Source organism: Rattus norvegicus, chromosome 20, assembly GCF_036323735.1.
Source record: "Rattus norvegicus strain BN/NHsdMcwi chromosome 20, GRCr8, whole genome shotgun sequence".
In the NCBI taxonomy this organism is placed as follows: domain Eukaryota; kingdom Metazoa; phylum Chordata; class Mammalia; order Rodentia; family Muridae; genus Rattus; species Rattus norvegicus.
The window spans coordinates 8822985-8842169 of NC_086038.1; the positions used below are offsets into that span (position 1 = coordinate 8822985).

Consider the following 19185-nt stretch of genomic DNA (forward strand, 5'->3'; position numbering starts at 1 on the left):
CCTCCAACTCAGAGATCCGCCTGCCTCTGCCTCCCAAGTGCCGGGACTAAAGACAGTTTGCCACCACCGCCCCGCTCAGACTTGTAACTTCTGTGTGCTGTTGACAGCACCCCAGGTATCTAACATCCACCAGGCCTACCCAAACTTACCTGCAAACTTGTCCTATCAATACAGCAGGGGTTGCACCAGACTCATACTGGACACTGGTATCGTGTCATCCAAGGCGCCTTGAATGAAGGTGTAGGTCGAAAATCACATGTGCGCTTTCCGACGACCTCACCTGTAGTACTTTTTTTTTTTTTTCTTTTTTTCAGAGCTGGGGACCGAACCCAGGGCCTTGTGCTTGCTAGGCAAGCGCTCTACCACTGAGCTAAATCCCCAGCCCCGACCTGTAGTACTTTTTTAGACATTCTCGAGGCCACGCCTGCGTCTAAAGACGCTGCTGTGTGAAATTTCAGATCACCAACGAGATCGTGCGTCAGATGATGGAGATGGAGGGAATGTACAGCCTGGACAAACCCGGAGACTTCACCACCATTGTGGACGTGCAGCTCATAGCTGCCATGATTCACCCCGGAGGGGGGCGGAACGACATCCCACAGCGCTTAAAAAGACAGTTCACTGTGTTCAACTGCACGCTGCCCTCCAATACGTCTATCGACAAAATCTTTGGTACGGGTGCTCCGGATGCGCGATATTTCCTTTTCATTGCATCCCATAGCGGAACTAAGCCACGTGAAATTTACTCAAGAGCTAAAATGCTTGTCTGAGTTGGGGACGAAGTATCTGAGGTGAACGGCTAAACACCAGCTTTAAGATGGCTCGAGTTTATAGCCTGTCCTAGGACAAGAAGAGACTGAGAGAGGACCTCGTAGATGTGACATGAGAAGTTGGGGAGGACTAAGGAGTTGTCCACGCAAGTCAGAGGACCCGGGTTCAACCCCTCAGAACCTGCATTAAAAATAATAAAAAGGGCCAACCAAGTGTGATGACACTCATAGCCCCCATCTGCGGAGGTAGAGGCTGGAGTACCCTGGGGCTTGCTGGACAGACAGCCTAGCCTGCCTGGCAGGCCCCAGGCCAATGAGAGACTGTCTTACAAAAGGTGTATGGCATCTGAGGAACAACATCTGAGGTTGTTCTCTGGCTAGGACACACACAACACACACACACACACACACACAGCCATCACGCGTGTGCATGTGCACATACACATACATACATGCACTCATACCTACATATAAGTACTCCTGCATGAACACACACATACACATAAACACACGCATGTATACATGCACTCATACCTACATAGTACCCCTGCTTGCACACACACATATGCACACATGTAGCCACATATAAGTACACTCATGCTTGTGTACATGAGCATTCATGTACACACACACACACACTCACACGGTAACGGAAACTTTGTGCTTTGTCCTTATGTGGATGATCAGGAAAATATGGGTTAATTAAGGACAGTCCTTCCACACATGCCCCCCACTAGCACTTTGAACTGTTAATAAAATTAAGATCACCAACACCGAATTTGGAGTCTACAACACGTATGAAAAGTGATGAAATATGGGGCCCACTGGCATGATTCCTCAGCCTGGCAGGCACTGGGAAAGGGAAGGATGCGGGGAGAGTTTCAACAGAAGCAGGGACAGTCACTAATTTTGATGGGAAGGCCATTAAAACCTCCCATGACCCCCACCTCATGTCAAAGCACAAAGTGAAATGCATGTAGGTGAAGGGTGCAACTATGGAAGGCAGTTGGGAGCATTGAAAATGAATCAGTCATATCTTACCGCCACCAAGGGTGGCTGGACCAGTGCTAACCCCTGCTGGGTAGACAGTCTTGTAATTGCCCATTCATTAGAATGAACATGTGCCTCATGACCTTTTAAAGAAACTAAGTATGTGTCTTCCTCCCGACCTTCTCCCCAGGAATTATCGGCTGTGGGTACTTCGACCCGTGTAGAAAGTTCAGGCCCGAGATCTGTGACATGATTGGAAATTTGGTGTCAGTCGGCCGAGTGCTGTGGCAGTGGACCAAGGTAACCCGTGCAGCTCATTAAAAACGCCCACCTCAGGTTGGAGAGATGGCTCAGCAGCTAGGAGCCCTTCTTGCCCTGGCAGAGGATCCAGGTCCTGTTCCCAGCACCCACATGGTGACCTGCAACTGTCTGTTGACTCCACACAGAAGATCTGATGCCCCCTTCTGGCCTCCGCAGGCACTACACACACACACACACACACACATACACACACACACACACACACACACACACACACACGCATGCACGCACATGATACACAGATACACAAGCAGATAAATCACTCGTACACATAAAATAAAAATAAGTACATCTTTACAAAACAAACTGACAAAACTCCCTGGGGTACCTTTTCAGTACGGTACTAAAGCGAGCATTTCCTGAGTTCACGGGGTGAGGAGTTGGTTTCCAATCATCTGACTCTGAGCCTAATCAGTCAGTCAATGTATGGTGAGCAAACATGGGAACCCGAATTTGAACCCCGAGCATGTCTGTAATCCCAGCCCTGGGAGGCAGAGGCTGTAAGACTGTAGGAGCCAGGGGTTGGGGATTTAGCTCAGTGGTAGAGCACTTGCCTAGCAAGCACAAGGCCCTGGGTTCGGTCCCCAGCTCCGAAAAAAAAAAAAAAGGAAAAAAATAAAAAAAGACTGTAGGAGCCAAATCTTTGATCTCTAGGCACAATGGGAGACAGCTGGGTTAGAATATCAGGTGGAAAATGATACCTGATATCGACCTCTGGCTTCGGTTTCTACACACACACACATACATGTGCACATGCACCTGGGCACACAGCAAAAACTTCACATGCATAAACCGCACACAGTAAACTAGCTGTATTCGAGTCTAAGTGTGTCAGCATTCCTGCCTGTACGGTTACCAGCCCATGTTCAGTTTTTGCTGTGATAGATTCTCACGTCTACATAGCCATGTGTTTACCTGTATATCGATCTATCTGTTCTCTCCTGCGTCTGCATACACCAGTGAGGCCAACCACCACTAGGTGTGGTTTTCCCACATAGTTCATGTGGCTCCTGGGAATCCACGGGAAAGGGACTTGGTTGCAAGTGGCCAGCAGTGTTAGAACGGGGGCTGGTGTCTGAATCTTGTGCGTTATGCTTGAGTCTATCCTGTTTATGGGTTCTTGGCTTTAAACTGTCTGTGCTGTGACAAAAATATGAACCTGGTTTTGATTTATTTTTTCAGCAGGTCTTGTCTAAAATAGTATATCGATGGGAGCTGGAGAGATGGTTGAGCTCACTGGCTGCTCTTGCAGAGGACCTGGGTTTAGTTCCCAGCACCCACATAGTGGGTCACAGCCTTCCATAACTCCATTCCTGGGGGATCTGATGGCCTCTCCTGGTCTCGCTGAGCACCGTATACCCGTGGCTCGCAGACACCCATGCTAGCCAAACACATTTAAAATAGAAGCGAAGGAAAAATATTAAAATAGGATGTATGAGATAGGATAGCCAGGAACACACTTCTACCCCTGAAATTTTTATCTGAGGATTAAATCGAGATTCTTCACCTTGTGTCCCACCTCCAGGTGAAGATGCTCCCCACGCCTTCTAAGTTTCATTACATCTTCAACCTCCGGGACCTCTCCAGAATCTGGCAGGGGATGTTAACGATTAAAGCTGAAGAGTGCAAAACCATCCCCATTCTCATGGCTCTCTTCAAGCACGAGTGTAACAGAGTGATCGCGGACAGGTGGGCACTGCTGTCCTGGAGTTTACGCGTGCGACCTGAGAGGCTTACACTCCCAGATTAGTTCCTGTGTCGCCTACCCAGATCCATAGGATAAGGATTCTCCTCTCAAACTGTATGCTTGAACACACACACACACACACACACACACACACACACACACACACACACACGTATATTGAGGCCAGAAGTCAACGCCTGGTATCTTCAATTCCTCTCCCCTTTAGTTTTTTGAGGCAAGGTTTCTCAGTGAGTCCATAGGTCACTAATTCTGCTACACTGACCTCCCAAAGAACTCCAGGAATACTCCCGCCTCTGTCTTGCTAGAACCAGGGTAACAAGGTTTATGCTACCACACCCGGCATTTACTAAGGTGCTGGCTACGTAAACCCAGGGCTTCACATTTATGCAGCTGACACTATCCACTGAGCCATCCCCTTGTCCTGTGTGCCACCTTTCAGCAAGGCTTGAAAAATGTTAATGCCGGTTCCCACCTGCCAGTCAACTCTCTGGCAGTCCACCCCACACTTCTGCTACAGCTTATCTTAATGGGCCACCCGAGAGCCCATACCACTCAACGGTAAATTTCAGCCGAGTGCTTCTCCTACACACTGCGGTCTTTGCGCGGCCGAGGTTGTATCTTGCCCCATTAAAGTTCAGTCGTCTGCCTGAGGTCCGGTTCCCTCACCTGTGCCGAGGTCCTAATGCCACCACCAGGCTCGTGAAGTCCTAGGGTGGACACTGAAACTGCTAACACAAGGGTAGGAGCTCTTCCAGCATGACAGCCCCTCTTCTGTCTTCCCTCCGTGAGCCGTAAGCCCGACGCAGTGAGGATCATGTGACCGGGGCTCACTTGCCCTTCTCCTCATAGCGGGCACAGCGTCTCCCGTCCTGAGTTGAGGAAGGTGCAGGCTGGGTAGAGAGGCGGCTTTTCTCTTCTGCCTCCTCCTCAGTGCCTTTTCCTCTCAGGTTTATAACTCCGGATGATGAACAGTGGTTCAACACACAGCTCATCCGGGCGGTGGAAGAAAACATCAGCCCGGAGGTCGCAGCGAGTATCAACCCTGAACCGTACTTTGTGGATTTTCTCCGTGACATGCCGGAGCCCACTGGCGATGAACCCGAAGACACTATGTTTGAAGTGCCCAAGATCTACGAATTGGTACTTACTTTCACCTCATAGGGGCTTTTGGAAATTTGTTTTCCCATAGATGAGTGGGGAAGGGGCTCATAGAGCCCCGCGTCAGCTAAGGAACCATTGACAGTTAATGGCTACTGGAAGAGAAAGTCACTTTTATTCCGTGTCCTGAGCGGCCACCTATGATCTAGGAGATGGTCCAATACTCATGCTTAAGCAGGAGCACTGAATCTACTCAATGGGTATTAAATTGAGAGAGCTATAGACAGACAGACAGACAGACAGATGATTGATAAATGGATAGATGGATGGATAGATAGACAGACAGACAAATAGATAGACAGACAGATGGATAGATAGATAGACAAACATAAATACTGTGAAAGCTATATAGAATTCAAATTTCAAAGTTTCTAGCTAAAGTTTTATTGAAACTTAGTCGTGTACACCAGTTTGTATATTGTCTGCAGCTGCTTTGCAAGGACACAGGGAAGTAATTGCAATCGAAATTGTTAGGACCACAAAAACCTAAAATATCTGCTCATTTAACCGTTATAGAAGTTTGGCTAGCTTTTGCCAACCACCCCAAGATAGAAAACGAAACTTTGAAAGCGTTTCGTTCAACATCTGCAGTCCCTCCATAAAACACCAAGGAACCAACGTGATAAAACTTCAGTGAGTTAAAGAGAGACATGTCGTTTCCCCCCATTAATAGATAGATCTGGGGCTGGAGGGATGGCGCAGCAGTTGAAAGGGCTTACTGCCCTTGCAGAGGACCTGGGCTCAGTTCTCAGCACCCACAAGGCAGCAGGCAGTTCCCTATACCTCCAGCACCAGGGTATCTGCCGCCCTGTACTGGCCTCCAGTGGCATCTACACACACAGTGTACATAAAAGTCCATTCAGGAGCACACAGACACAGAAATAAAAAATTAGCGAGAGAGAGAGAGAGAGAGAGAGAGAGAGAGAGAGAGAGAGAGAGAGAGAGGCGCGCGCAAATTTCATGAAATATAAAACAAGATTTCAAGTGAATCTGGGGAGGGGAGAAGATCAACATATCTAGAAAGCATAGGTTGAGCAAAAGAGCAGTTGGTGGTAAACCACAGTAGGCAAGACTTTGCTTCAGAGCCACAAGCTCGTAGATTTGGCTGCAGAAGCAGTGCAAAAATCCCGTATGTTTTCAAAAAGCTAAAATGCTAAAGCACTAGCCAAAAGCAAAGAAAAGAGATTTGGTATGTCAACAAAAATTGTGTCTTTGTTTTCCCTTTCCCTTAGGTGCCCTCCTTCGAATTTCTGTGTGAGAAGCTCCAGTTTTACCAGAAGCAGTTCAACGAGATCATCAGAGGGACGTCTCTGGACCTCGTGTTTTTTAAAGATGCCATGACTCACCTCATTAAGGTTCTGTTGACTTGACATTTCTTGGTGTGTGCAAGAGCCGTCCAAACTTAGTTCCCTAGGGGAACTCATTTGAGACCTCCCTTCCCCACCACCCTCTCACCCCACCCCCATCCCCCATCCCCCCCAACTCTGGTAGCCCAGAGAAGAAGAGCGTGGGTGGAGTCGGCGCACTGTTTCTAAAAACAGTGGATTATTGAAACCCCCTTAAATCCACTAACATAGCAGCGTGTGGTTTCCCGGGGCAGGAGGATTTGGAGTCCAGAGGTTTTGGGGTTCTGATTGTGAGCGCCCCCCCCATCCTCAGAGGAAGCTAGAATTTCCTGTGAAGAAATGCCCCTTCTCAGAGGTTTGCTTAATTATCATGTGTGCTGGTGTGGGTGCCCATGCCCGCAGAGGCCAGAGGAGGACGTTGGTGTCCTGCTCTACCACATTCTCCACCTCATTTCCTTGAGACGAGCCTGGTTCTCTGGAAGCCAATCATCTCCGATGATCTTCCTGTCGTAATGCCAGGAGTGTGTGATCATCCCTGGCTTTCTACGTGGGTTCTGGAATTTGAATCCAGGACCCTTTGATTGTACAGCAAAGACTTTTTTTTTTTTATTAACTTGAGTGTTTCTTATCTACATTTCGAGTGTTATTCCCTTTCCAAGTTTCCGGGCAAACATCCCCCTAATCCCTCCCCCTCCCCTTCTTTATGGGTGTTCCCTTCCCCATCCTCCCCCCATTGCCGCCCTCTCCCCAACAATCCAGTTCACTGGGGGTTCAGTCTTGGCAGGACCCAGGGCTTCCCCTTCCACTGGTGCTCTTACTAGGATATTCATTACTACCTATGAGGTCAGAGTCCAGGGTCAGTCCATGTATAGTCTTTAGGTAGTGGCTTAGTCCCTGGAAGCTGTGTAGCCCTGGCTGTCTTAGAACTTGCTCTGTAGACCAGGCTGGCCTAGAGCTCAGAAATCCTCCTGCCTCTGGCTCACAAGTGCTCCTTGCAATTAAAGGTGAGCACCACCACCTCCAGGCACACCGCATGGACTCTTGGCTGCTGAGACACACACACACACACACACACCCGCTGCTGTGGGGTTCTTGCTGCCCAGTGATGAAAAGACAATGTTTTTACAAAGTGTCAGCTTCGAGTTCCAAGTGCAGATTGTGGACAAACCGACTGGAAGGGGAAAAGACAGGTGCACAGATTGATGGGGGAAAAAATAAAAGAGGTAGCGTGACAGAATCTCAGATGGAGGCTTCAGACGTTATCCACTTACGTAATTGTTGAGGAATTCTCCCCAACACTGATGACGTCACGAGGGGACACAGCCAAAGTTGGTGGAATTCTTGTCTCAAGGTTTCCACAGGGTGCACCAACATACTAAACTCCCACCACAACAATGACTTGGGAGGCTCATCTAGATAAAAAAAAAACCCATAAATAATAAATATATTTCAAAACATGACCTATGCATAACCAAAGTGTCAAGTGTCATCACCCAGTCACCATCTGATATGCTTTTTTTTTTTTTTTTTTTTTTTTGGTTCTTTTTTTCGGAGCTGGGGACCGAACCCAGGGCCTTGCGCTTCCTAGGTAAGCGCTCTACCACTGAGCTAAATCCCCAGCCCCGCTTTTTTTTTTTTTAATAGTTACTCACATGGACTGGAGAAATAGCTCAGTGGTTAAGATCACTGGCTGCTCCTCCTGAGGATCAGGGTTCAATTCCCAGCACCTACAGAGTATCTCATGCTAACTGGTGACTCCAGTTCTAAGGGGTCTGCTGCCTTCTTCTGGTCTCCATGGGCACTGCATACACGGGATACACAGACACGCATACAGACAAACCATGTGCACACATAAAGCAAAATACATAAACTATTTTAAAACAGCTACTTTGGGTGATAATAATGGATTCAGCAGTCCATTTAGAACAGTGGTTCTCAACCCATGGGGCCCAACCCCTTGGGGAGGGGGTGTCGAACAGCCCTTTCACAGGGGTCACATATCAGCTATCCTGCATTTCATATATTGACATTTTGACTCATAACAGCAGCAGTTAGGAAGTGACGATGAAATAATTTCACAGTGTATGTGTGTCGGGGGGGGGGGTCACCACACCATGAGGGACTGTATTAAAGGGGCACAGTGTTAGGAAGGTGGAGAACCACTGCTCTGGAGTCTTCCTGGTTGGTGACATAAACATGAAAGATGGCTTTTTTTTTTTTTTTTTGCAATGTCTTCAAATGGCTGCAATAAGCCCAGAGTTACCTGTTATCCTTACCACAGAAATCTGTCACAGAGGAGTCACAGCAGTCGAAGGCCAGCTCCCACAGGCTCTTGCTAACAGTGTTCCTTTACTCTTACTAATCACTCCATCTTGATACTTTGTGGGACGAGATGGTGGAAGCAGTGTGTTCCTTGCCAAGGAGAGTACATTGTAACAGTTCCCAGTCTGCGTGATTCATTGTAACAGACTGCGTGGATAAGACACATTCGTTTTAACCTTGTCTTAAACTCTCTGTTTCCCCATCATCTACCAAGTCTAAAAGAAATTAAGTGGGGCTGGAGAGAGAACTCAAGAGGTTAAGAGCGTGATCCAGAACACTGGGCTTTGGTTCCCATGACCCACATTGGGTATCTCACATTCTTTGGTTCCCATGACCCACATTGGGTATCTCACATTCTTTGGTTCCCATGACCCACATTGGGTATCTCACATTGGGTTTAGACTCTAGCTTGAAGGGATTGGATGCCCTCTTCTGGATGCCTTGTGTATCTGTTCAGATGTACACACACACACACACACACACACACACACACACACACACACACCCCAATAAAATAAATATTAAGGAAAATTAGTAAAAATAAGTAACAACACTTGCACATATATGGAGCAGAAGAGTGAAAGCAGTTTGTTCTTTTCTATGATGCTAATATAGGCAGGCAAAGAAGGACCTGAAAAGGCTGCAAAGACAGCTCAGTTTAAGAGCACTTGCTCCACTCCTGCGGTAGACCCAAGTTCCGCTCCCAGCACCCATTTTGGGTGGTTCATAATCATCTGTAACTCCGAACTCCCGAGGATCCAGCTCCCTATTCTGACCTCCACCCCCCCCACACACACACATGTCACTCACACACACACGTCACACACACATGTCACTCACACACGTCTCTCTCTCACACACACACATACACAAATTGAAAAGAATAATTTGATTTAAATTAAACAATGTGACACATTCAAACAATAACAACAACAAAACCCCCAAAGGGAGCATTATAAGGAAAGAGTTGGATGTAGTCTGGAAACACGGAGTCAGACTTCAGACCTGTGAGTAAAAGAATACATAGACATTTGCATCCGTTTTTCCAATAAACACTCTTCTTTCGAACACAGATATCTCGGATCATCCGGACGTCCTGTGGGAACGCATTGCTGGTGGGTGTTGGCGGCTCAGGAAAGCAGAGCCTTTCAAGGCTGGCCTCTTTTATTGCTGGGTACCAGATATTTCAGATAACATTAACTAGGTGAGCTGGGATAAAACTTAATGATGCGCTCTCCCACAGTTAAATGTCTATGCCTGAAATCACGATGCTTTGCTGTGTTGCTTTTCCTCAGAATTTTTTTTTTTTGGCAAATTTGTATTATTTATTTTGTGTGTATGTATGCATATAGGTGGGCATGCCAAAGCACTCAGGAGTCTGTTTTCTGCTCCCACCACGGTGGTCCTAAGGGATTGAATTCAGGCCATCAGGCTTGATAGCAGGCACTCTTACCAGTGGGGCCATCTTTCTGACCCTGCCCCCCATTTTAAGTAAACTTTTATTTAAGTATTACGTGTATAAGAGTATTTACACAGATTATAGATGAGCAGTGCATGCACAGGCAAAGACCTGCATGGTGACAATACCAGTCGATGTGGCAATATGGATAGGGGACATTTCTTAAGACCCTGTCACTAGGTGAAGAGCTACAGGCGATCAATCAGTGGCCACTGAAGAGGGAGGTTAGTTTCACCAGGGATGGACCTCCTGATTGGTTATAATGGTCAGCCTAAAACACACTCATGTAAGAATAACACTAGGGTTGGGGATTTAGCTCAGTGGTAGAGCGCTTGCCTAGCAAGCACAAGGCCCTGGGTTCGGTCCCCAGCTCCGAAAAAAAGAACCAAAAAAAAAAAAAAAAAAAAAGAATAACACTAAAAGGCAAGTTGTGTGTATGTATGTGTATGTATATGTTATACGTGTATGTATGTGTTTGTTTGTGTGTGTGTATGTGAATATTATATGTGTGTATGTATATGTATGTTATATGTGTGTGTATGTGAATGTTATATGTGTATGTGTGTATATGTGTGTGTATGTGAATGTTATATGTGTATGTGTATATGTATATGTCATGTATATGTGTGCATGTGTAATGTGTGTGTATATGTGTGTGTGTGTGTGTGTGTGTGTGTGTGTGACGGGGGTCTGGGGTAGAGGAGAAGTGCAGACAATAATGGTACGAGAGACTAAAAATTGAGAGATAGTGAAGGGGGGACGTGGGAGGAGTTAGAGGGAGGACGGGGAGGGAGATGTAGAAATGACGGGAGCACGGTACTCATGTATGAAATCCTCGATAAATAAGCAATTGAACAGCATAAACTATGTTAAATAGAAATTAGTTAAAATATGTTGAAGAGGGATCCATTAAAAGTTAAAAAAAAACAACTTAAAAGTCGGGGGGGGGGGCGGCTTACCATCTTAAAAGACATGCTCCTGGCTTCTCTTGAGACACCTGGAAAAGCTACCATCACAGAGTCTGCCTCCCAGGGGCTGAGGCTAGGCAACGGCTGCTTCCTCAAACGGGACAGCATTCTTCCCCTCTAGCAGAGACTCCTGCCCCAGCCCATCTTCCCTTGTTGAGATGTATCTGAATAGTGGCCCCAGGAGGTGGCCCTGCCACTTGCACTGTCATACCCTCTTTATGTGACATCATTCACTGTCTTTTATCATCAGCATATGCATTAGACAGACACCTCAGCAAATGCCTGACTTATTTTTTTACATCGTAGCCATTGCCCACAGCACTCACATGTAACGGGGAAACAGGGTGGAGAGAAAAAGCCCAGAACCTTCCCTTCTCTCATTCCTGAGCCCTCTCGTTACTGCGTTTGCATTACTTATGCCTAACTGTGTGATACATCCTTAGGCTCTCTCTTGGCATCTATCTACTTAGTGAGCTGTGCACAAGGCCTCGTGTGATGTAAGCTGTCACTAATTTTTATGGTAGCTTCCCTACTCCTAAACCAAACTCACCCAGATTTCAGGTTAATTTTAGATGTTAGATGACCGTCCACTTGGACGATATCTGTTGATCAGGATGGCCGGGTAGGGGTTAATGTTCATTTCCCTTGACCATTACAAATTCTGGATCATTTCCATTAAATCCTCCACTCCTCTGCTCTTGAGACGTATATAACATATTTGTTTCGAACGGCGACGCTCTGTTCTTTATCTCAGCTCCCTGTGTTTGGAAGACACCATTACTCAGTACGTGTTGGAGCCAGTGGAGATGTCGACTCTAATTATCATGGTTTGTTACTATGTCTCCAGGTAAACTGGGACTACGTTAACTTCTTTTAAATCCATGTGTATATGGGTCATGTGCTCACCACATGTGTGCAGTACCCACAGAGGCCAGGAGAGGGCAGCAGGTACCCTGGAACTGGAGTTACAGGCAGTTGTGAGGCACCCAGTGTAGAAGCTGGGGCCGGAACTTGAGACCTCTGCTAGAGCAGCGAGCGCTCTTCCGACCGAGCCATATCTCCAGCTCCATTGAAATGCTTGAAAAATCACTCATGGCTTCCCTCCTAGGTCTTACAACGTGAGCAACCTAATAGATGACCTAAAGAATTTGTACAAAGTTGCCGGCGCGGACGGCAAAGGCATCACCTTCATCTTCACGGACAATGAGATAAAAGACGAGGCATTCCTGGAATACCTTAACAATCTGCTGTCCTCAGGGGAGGTGGGTCAAGGGGAGGGGCCACTCAGTGTCGAAGTGTGTAGTGCGAGTGTGTGTGCATGTGTGCACATGTGTGTGCGCGTGTGTGTGCATGTGAGTGTGTTTCTGCCTGTGCGTGCCTGTGTGCATGTATGTGTATGTGAATATATGTGTGTGGCTGTATGGGCATGTGTGTGAATTTGCATGTGGAGGTTCTAGGACAGCCATGGCTGTCCTTCCTCTTGCACACCACCCATTCTTTTGTCCGCTTGTTTTGGGCAAGAGATTTCTCACATTCCCCGGGCTCTGGCTACTCTGAGAGCCCCAGGGACCTGCTTGTCTTCATCCGCCCAGTGCTGGGATTGCAAACTCAGGCCCCTGTGCATGGCGTTCTACACAGGCGCAGGGCCTTGGCCTCAGGGCCGCAGCACTTGGACTTCGTCACACCTGGCTTTTGTTATTTTTTGAAATACGCGTTTTGGAGACTGAATTTAGGTCCTCATGCTTGTGAGGCCAGCCCTTTCCCAACTGAGCCGTCCTCCCAGCCTCTAAATCTAAATTTTATTTGTGCAGGAAGAACAGGAAGTTTACAGAAGCAAGACTGTTTTGCATACATTCCTGACTAGAGAAATGAGATTTAAGCACACACCATGTAGTGGGTTATTTCATTTTATTTTTGTATTTGTGCGAAATGAATACTGCCATATATATGTATGTTTGTGTGTATGTATAATATATATACATATATATGTATAATATATCCTGTATATATATATATATATATATATACATACATATATATGTATATGTATATAAATGTTTTATTCCATCTCAAACAGTTCCTGGCCTATCTTTTATCTTAAGCTTGCTCTGTGTCTTGTTTTATTACTCTGCCTATTTACCAGTTGGGAGGGCAGAATAGTTAGATGAATTTTGTTTGCTGAAAGTGGGCGGGTCCTTGCATTGCTGGTTCCCATGGCCACCCACCTTTCTTTGATACTTCATTAGGTCACCAGCACTTGTGTCTGCAGAACAACACTGATATTGTCCTCTGACTTCCACAGACATGTGCACGTACATCAGTGCACATAATGTGCACTCCCCCCACACATGTGAACACACACACACGTGCACACATACACACATACATACACACACACAAACACACATACCACACACAAGCACACACACACACATATATCACACAGGTAGCCTTTCCTTTCACCAAGGGGCCATACACAACATGGTTTCCATTCAGGAAGAAGTGCTGATATGTACACCAAGTTGTTTGTACCATGTTTCTGCTCAGGGAAGTCTGTGTGGGACTTGGAGCCAGAAGATCTTGCTATAGTTGTCCACAACTATCCAAGTTCCAGACTTCCAGAAGAGAAACAGGCCCTCACCATGAGTCGGCAGTGCGTGAATCGATCATTTAAGCTCAGGGCTGGGGCCATCTTATTCATTAGCAATGGGGAGATATCCCCAAAGCCAAGCTCCTAGATCCCGACCAATGGGAAGCTCCCAAAACACGCCCTTCTCAAGGTCAAGTCCGCTCCTCTTGACTCTGGCCAGCTGATTGCTCATGTTAGATGGGAGGAGCCCGAGCTAAGCAAACTGTCTGGAGAGTAGAGTTGGGAAGACCAGCCAATCTGTGTAGAGGGGACCATTCTAAGAGGAACAGCTTCCTTATCTGGGGGACACTGAATGGCTCTTGATTATCGTGCTCAATGAAAGAGTCCAACTCTTTTTTTTTTTTTTTTTGGTTCTTTTTTTTTCGGAGCTGGGGACCGAACCCAGGGCCTTGCGCTTCCTAGGTAAGCGCTCTACCACTGAGCTAAATCCCCAGCCCCAAGAGTCCAACTCTTGATAGTGTCTGGCAAACTGGAATGTGATAGAGGAGCAGGTGGTGGTGGTGGTGGTGGTGGTAGTGGTGGGGTGTGTGTGTGTGTGTGTGTGTGTGTGTGTGTGTGTGTGTGTGTTGAGAGAGAGAGAGACAGACAGACAAAGAGACAGAACAGGAGAGACAGAGAGACAGAGGCAGAGAGACAGAGACAGAAAGAACAGAAAAGAGAGAGACAGAGAAAGAACAGAAGAGAGAGAAAGAGAGGGGGGAAGGAGAGAGAAGGAGGGAGAGAGGCAGGCAGGCAGACATACAGACAGAGGGGGAGGGAAGAAGGTAACCAGACTTACAGGAGCACAGCAGTGAACTGGCAGTGGGAAATGACTTAAAACATACACCATGTTCTCCCTTTCTTGAATGCTCCTCAAAGATCTCCAATTTATTTGCCCGAGACGAGTTGGATGAAATCACCCAAGGCCTGATATCGGTGATGAAGAGGGAGCTGCCTCGACACCCTCCCACCTTTGACAACTTGTATGAATACTTCATCAGCAGGTCCAGGAGGAATCTGCATGTTGTTCTTTGCTTTTCCCCAGTGAGTCTCCCTTCCTTGTGTGGTAGAATCATGCACCTAATAGGTGACCTTCTCGGATGACATACATTGACCAGAAACAAACCTGTATTTCAAGAGACTGAAATGATTCTTTCTTAGCACAATGATCCCTTGGACCCAAATCATATCACCAATGTGACTATTTAAGAATATATGAATTATTCGAGGTTGCTGCATAGTTTACCAGTTCATGAATCACCATGAAGACTTTGGTATTACAATCTTGCCCATCTATACTTATAATACGGACATAACATCTTCTTGATGGGTTTTCGACTTTGACTTTCTCTAGCTCACTGTGCTGGCCAATCTTGCAGACTTTTGCCCCGTGTGGCTACTTAAATATTAATTAGTTGAAATATGTACAAATAAAAAAATCCAGTTTCTAGGTCTTGCTAACCTCATTTCCAGTGTTCACCAGCCATGTGTAGCCAGTGGCTACCGTGCTGGGAAGCACTGCAGGAAAACACACACATGTAGGATATTTCCATCCCAGTGTCTGTGTAGCCCCTTTCCCAATCCTCTTGCCAAGGTTTCTCATTGTGAGCTTGTCACTTTCCTCTTAGCAGGCTGTTCCTAGACCTGAACCCAATACGGCAGCCATTTTCCCCAGGACTGGAACCCAATATGGCAGCCATTTCCCCCAGGACAGGAATCCAATATGGCATCCATTTCCCCCAGGACAGGAATCCAATATGGCAGCCATTTCCCCCAGGACAGGAATCCAATATGGCAGCCATTTCCCCCAGGACAGGAATCCAATATGGCAGCCATTTCCCCCAGGACACGAATCCAATATGGCAGCCATTTCCCCTAGGACAGGAATCCAATATGGCAGCCATTTTCCCTAGGACTGGAACCCAATATGGCAGCCATTTTCCCTAGGACTGGAACCCAATATGGCAGCCATTTTCCCTAGGACTGGAATCCAATATGGCAGCCATTTCCCCAGGACACTAAACACTGCCACAGCTCCGAGAAGGTAGTTTCTTTTCCTTTTCCTTTTTAAAAAGTTTGCAGCATCTCACTGCTGGCCCAGGTAGTGGATACATCCCTCCCTCCAGCTGACCATACTGCCTCCGTGTTCCTCATGTCTTCTGACCTTGCTCTCCACAGGTTGGTGAGAAGTTCCGGGCACGGTCCCTCAAGTTTCCTGGCTTGATTTCAGGCTGCACCATGGACTGGTTCAGTCGCTGGCCCAAGGAGGCTCTGATCGCCGTGGCCTCATACTTCCTTTCAGATTATAACATTGTCTGCTCCATGGAGATTAAGAGGCACGTTGTGGAAGCCATGGGGCTCTTTCATGACATGGTTTCTGAGAGCTGCGAAAATTATTTCCAAAGGTACGCGAGCTTGGTAGCTGTGAGAATTCTTTCCGAGGGGAAGTAAGATTCCATAAGGTTGATGGCTGCTGGAACTAGAACCACAAAGTTCTCTCCGAAGGAGAATTAAACGTAATGACCAGTAAGCGACTCTTTGCATAGACTGATCGTGCCGGGCCAGGCACATCCCATTTTTCTTGCATTGATTTTCTAGTGATTAAACAATGAAAAGATGCCAGATAAATGAGATTTAAAAATTAACTAGGGGCCATGCTTTTAAATACCTCTTTAACCCTCCAGGACTCTGAGTAACAGACGGTTAATGAATCACTGTTTCATTTGCTTAATTTTGTTTTGAGAATGACCTAAATAATTCCTTATGAACGGTTTAAAACGAGCCTCTTGTCCCAATGCATTATTTATCTTGATTAAGGAAGGGCACTGTTTTTAAGTTTCTTTATTGCCGTATGGCGAGGGAACATTTAGATTTGGCATTTGCATAGCCGAGCCTTATCAAAGCTTTTTTGGCAATTAATTATGAAACAGGACTTTAATTGGGTACAGGAGAACCACTCAGGAAGAACAATCATGATGTGTGCTCCTTGTGAGCAAGCTGCCCACAGTGATCTAAAACAAAACAAAACAAAACAAAACTGTAGGGTTTTCTTGCCCCACAATGCATAGGAGCTGAGGAGCAAGACTGGCAGGTGGGACTAAAGCAGAGTCTGCTGGGGCCTCCAGAGTAGAGAGCTCCCTGCTGGGGCCTCCAGAATAGAGGACTCCCTGCTGGGGCCTCCAGAGTAGAGAGCTCCCTGCTGGGGCCTCCAGAATAGAGGACTCCCTGCTGGGGCCTCCAGAAAAGAGAGCTCCCTGCTGGGGCCTCCAGAATAGAGAGCTCCCTGCTGGGGCCTCCAGAATAGAGAGCTCCCTGCTGGGGCCTCCAGAATAGAGAGCTCCCTGCTGGGGCCTCCAGAATAGAGAGCTCCCTGCTTAGGGTGAGTGGATAGGATTCCTGAGGTGCAGAACCTTCCTGAAAAGCTATGCTTGTTTTTCTGGGATGATGCCAGGAGTTTCTTACATGTGAAATTACCTTTTGTTTAGTTCTGCGCTCATGATGAGGACTGAAGCATAAAGCCCACAGTGAGTTGAACCGTGACTCCAATGTGGCTGTTTGGAGCTCAGGGCCAATTCAGCTAGACAGGGGAGAGACTGGTCTTGTGCCGAGCGGCAAATAACAGCCAAGTGGAAATAAATTATGGAGCCCATTGGCGTAAGCCTGCTGTCCCTCCTTTCTGTCCAGAAACTTGTGGTTGACAGGGCATGCTCATGTTTGCTAATCTATTTGATCTACGCAAACCCTGATGGAGCGATAGGCACCCTCCCCTCAGCTTTCCCTATGTGGAAACACTCGAGGCCAGAACAACAGACAGATGTGTCCTGTGTTTTCCCAAGGCCTTCTGGGATTCCAGGAACCACCCCTGGCTTTCACAGTGGAAGCAATGTAAGGGGCACTTCACGGAAAGATACCAGAGTGACCGAGGAGACTGTTTGTATTCCATTTTCAGATACCGCCGAAGAGCCCACGTGACTCCCAAATCCTATCTCTCATTTATAAATGGTTATAAAAACATCTACACTGAAAAGGTGAAATATATCAACGAACAAGCGGAACGGATGAATATCGGTAAGAGAGGCGGCCAGTTTGTCTCTTTTAGAGTCTGTTTGATGGCGGTCCCAGTGCTTTATTGAATGGGTATCACCGTGCTTGAAAATCAAACACTGCTGTTTTTTTAATTATAAAATATGTACATGTAAGGGGCTGGGGATTTAGCTCAGTGGTAGAGCACTTGCCTAGCAAGCGCAAGGCCCTGGGTTCGGTCCCCAGCTCCGAAAAAAAAGAAAAAAGAAAAAAAATATGTATATGTGTATGTTGACTGTGTGAGCATGTGACTGTGTGAGCATGTGACTGCATGCAAGCATGAGGCTGGGTGTGAGCATGTGTCGTGTGTGTGTGCGTGTGAGTGCGTGTGAGTGCAGGTACATGTGTAGGTCAGAAGAGGACGTTGAATCCCTTGGAGCTGGAGTTATAGGAAGTTCGAGGTGCCCCGCATGGGTATTGGGAATAAACTTTAGGTTCTCTGCTCAACACTACAGGCTCTTAACCTACTGTTAGGCAGGAACCTCTGCTCACCCACTCCTGCACGAACTGGGAAACCGAATTTGCCTTCCTTTCCCCAACCTTGCCTGAAAAACTCTGACAAAGAAATGGCTCCAAGAGCCTTGTTCCCCATCCTTGGCAGCAGTGGCAACCTCCTCCCTGATGCTGCTAGCCACCCAAGTGCCTGGCTAAGCGCTCAGTTCTTGACCATACTTGGGCACAAGCCCAGCTTTGGCTGACATGTCATTACTTTTCGCCTATAGTCTATAGTCCCCACCCTATCCTGGGTGTGAGACTTTCTCAGCCCTGTTCTTTGGGACCAATGAACCCATCCAGGAGCAGTGCCTAACAAACTTGCCTTTATCGTCTTTTAATCTGGCTTAATCTGGCCTATATCTGTGTCACTGAAGGGGAGAAAAAGTCTACCACCTGTAAGACATCTTTCCAGCTCCTACTTACTTATTTATTTTTGGCACTTACTTTGAGGCCAGTGTCTCCTATAGTCTACACTGACCTCTAACTCAGTATATATAGTCCAGGATGACCTAGCACTCCTGAGTGTTTGTCTAATAATAACTCATTTAATTATTAAAAGTAGGTCATGTTAACAAATGCCCCTTGATCTGGTTAAAAAAAAAACAACAACGACTGGGCAGTTGCAAACAAAGGGTCCCTTTCTTTCCCCCAAACCCTGGGGTTCACTGTGTCAGACATGAATCAGCCTTCCAAATGCCACTTGCTGACCAGGAGAAGCCGTCTTGTGGAAGAAGCAAAACCAGAATGAAGTAAAACTGGGGCTTGGAGAGATGGCTCAGTGGGTAAGGTGTGTGTTGCCTAAGCAGGAGAACCCAGGTTCAGGTCCCCAGCAACCGTGGGAAAAGCTGGGCGTGCTAAGAATCCTGATTTGGCCTTGTCCTAAAGACAGGTGTATTTCTGTCCATGCTGTATCTGGTACGGACGACGCCATACACG

The 19185-nt window shown here is 46.9% G+C and overlaps 1 protein-coding gene and 1 long non-coding RNA gene across 7 annotated transcripts in view; one reads left to right on the forward strand and one right to left on the reverse strand.

Annotated features, from left to right (window-relative positions):
- Positions 1-19185, forward strand: part of Dnah8 (dynein, axonemal, heavy chain 8) — a 254479-nt gene that overhangs the window by 128614 nt on the left and 106680 nt on the right. For all 6 annotated transcript variants that reach the window (XM_039099327.2, XM_039099333.2, XM_039099329.2 and 3 more), the window contains 10 exons: positions 459-672; positions 1951-2060; positions 3607-3770; positions 4737-4929; positions 6180-6302; positions 9689-9819; positions 12151-12304; positions 14551-14715; positions 15850-16076; positions 17621-17739. In XM_039099327.2, coding sequence (XP_038955255.1) covers positions 459-672; positions 1951-2060; positions 3607-3770; positions 4737-4929; positions 6180-6302; positions 9689-9819; positions 12151-12304; positions 14551-14715; positions 15850-16076; positions 17621-17739 — 1600 coding nt within the window. The remainder of the gene's footprint in view (positions 1-458; positions 673-1950; positions 2061-3606; positions 3771-4736; positions 4930-6179; positions 6303-9688; positions 9820-12150; positions 12305-14550; positions 14716-15849; positions 16077-17620; positions 17740-19185) is intronic.
- Positions 7065-11215, reverse strand: LOC120098983 (uncharacterized). The gene is made up of 3 exons (XR_005497813.2): positions 11034-11215; positions 8570-8762; positions 7065-7705 (listed from the first exon to the last, which is right to left on the reverse strand). It is a non-coding gene; the product is annotated as an uncharacterized LOC120098983 (long non-coding RNA).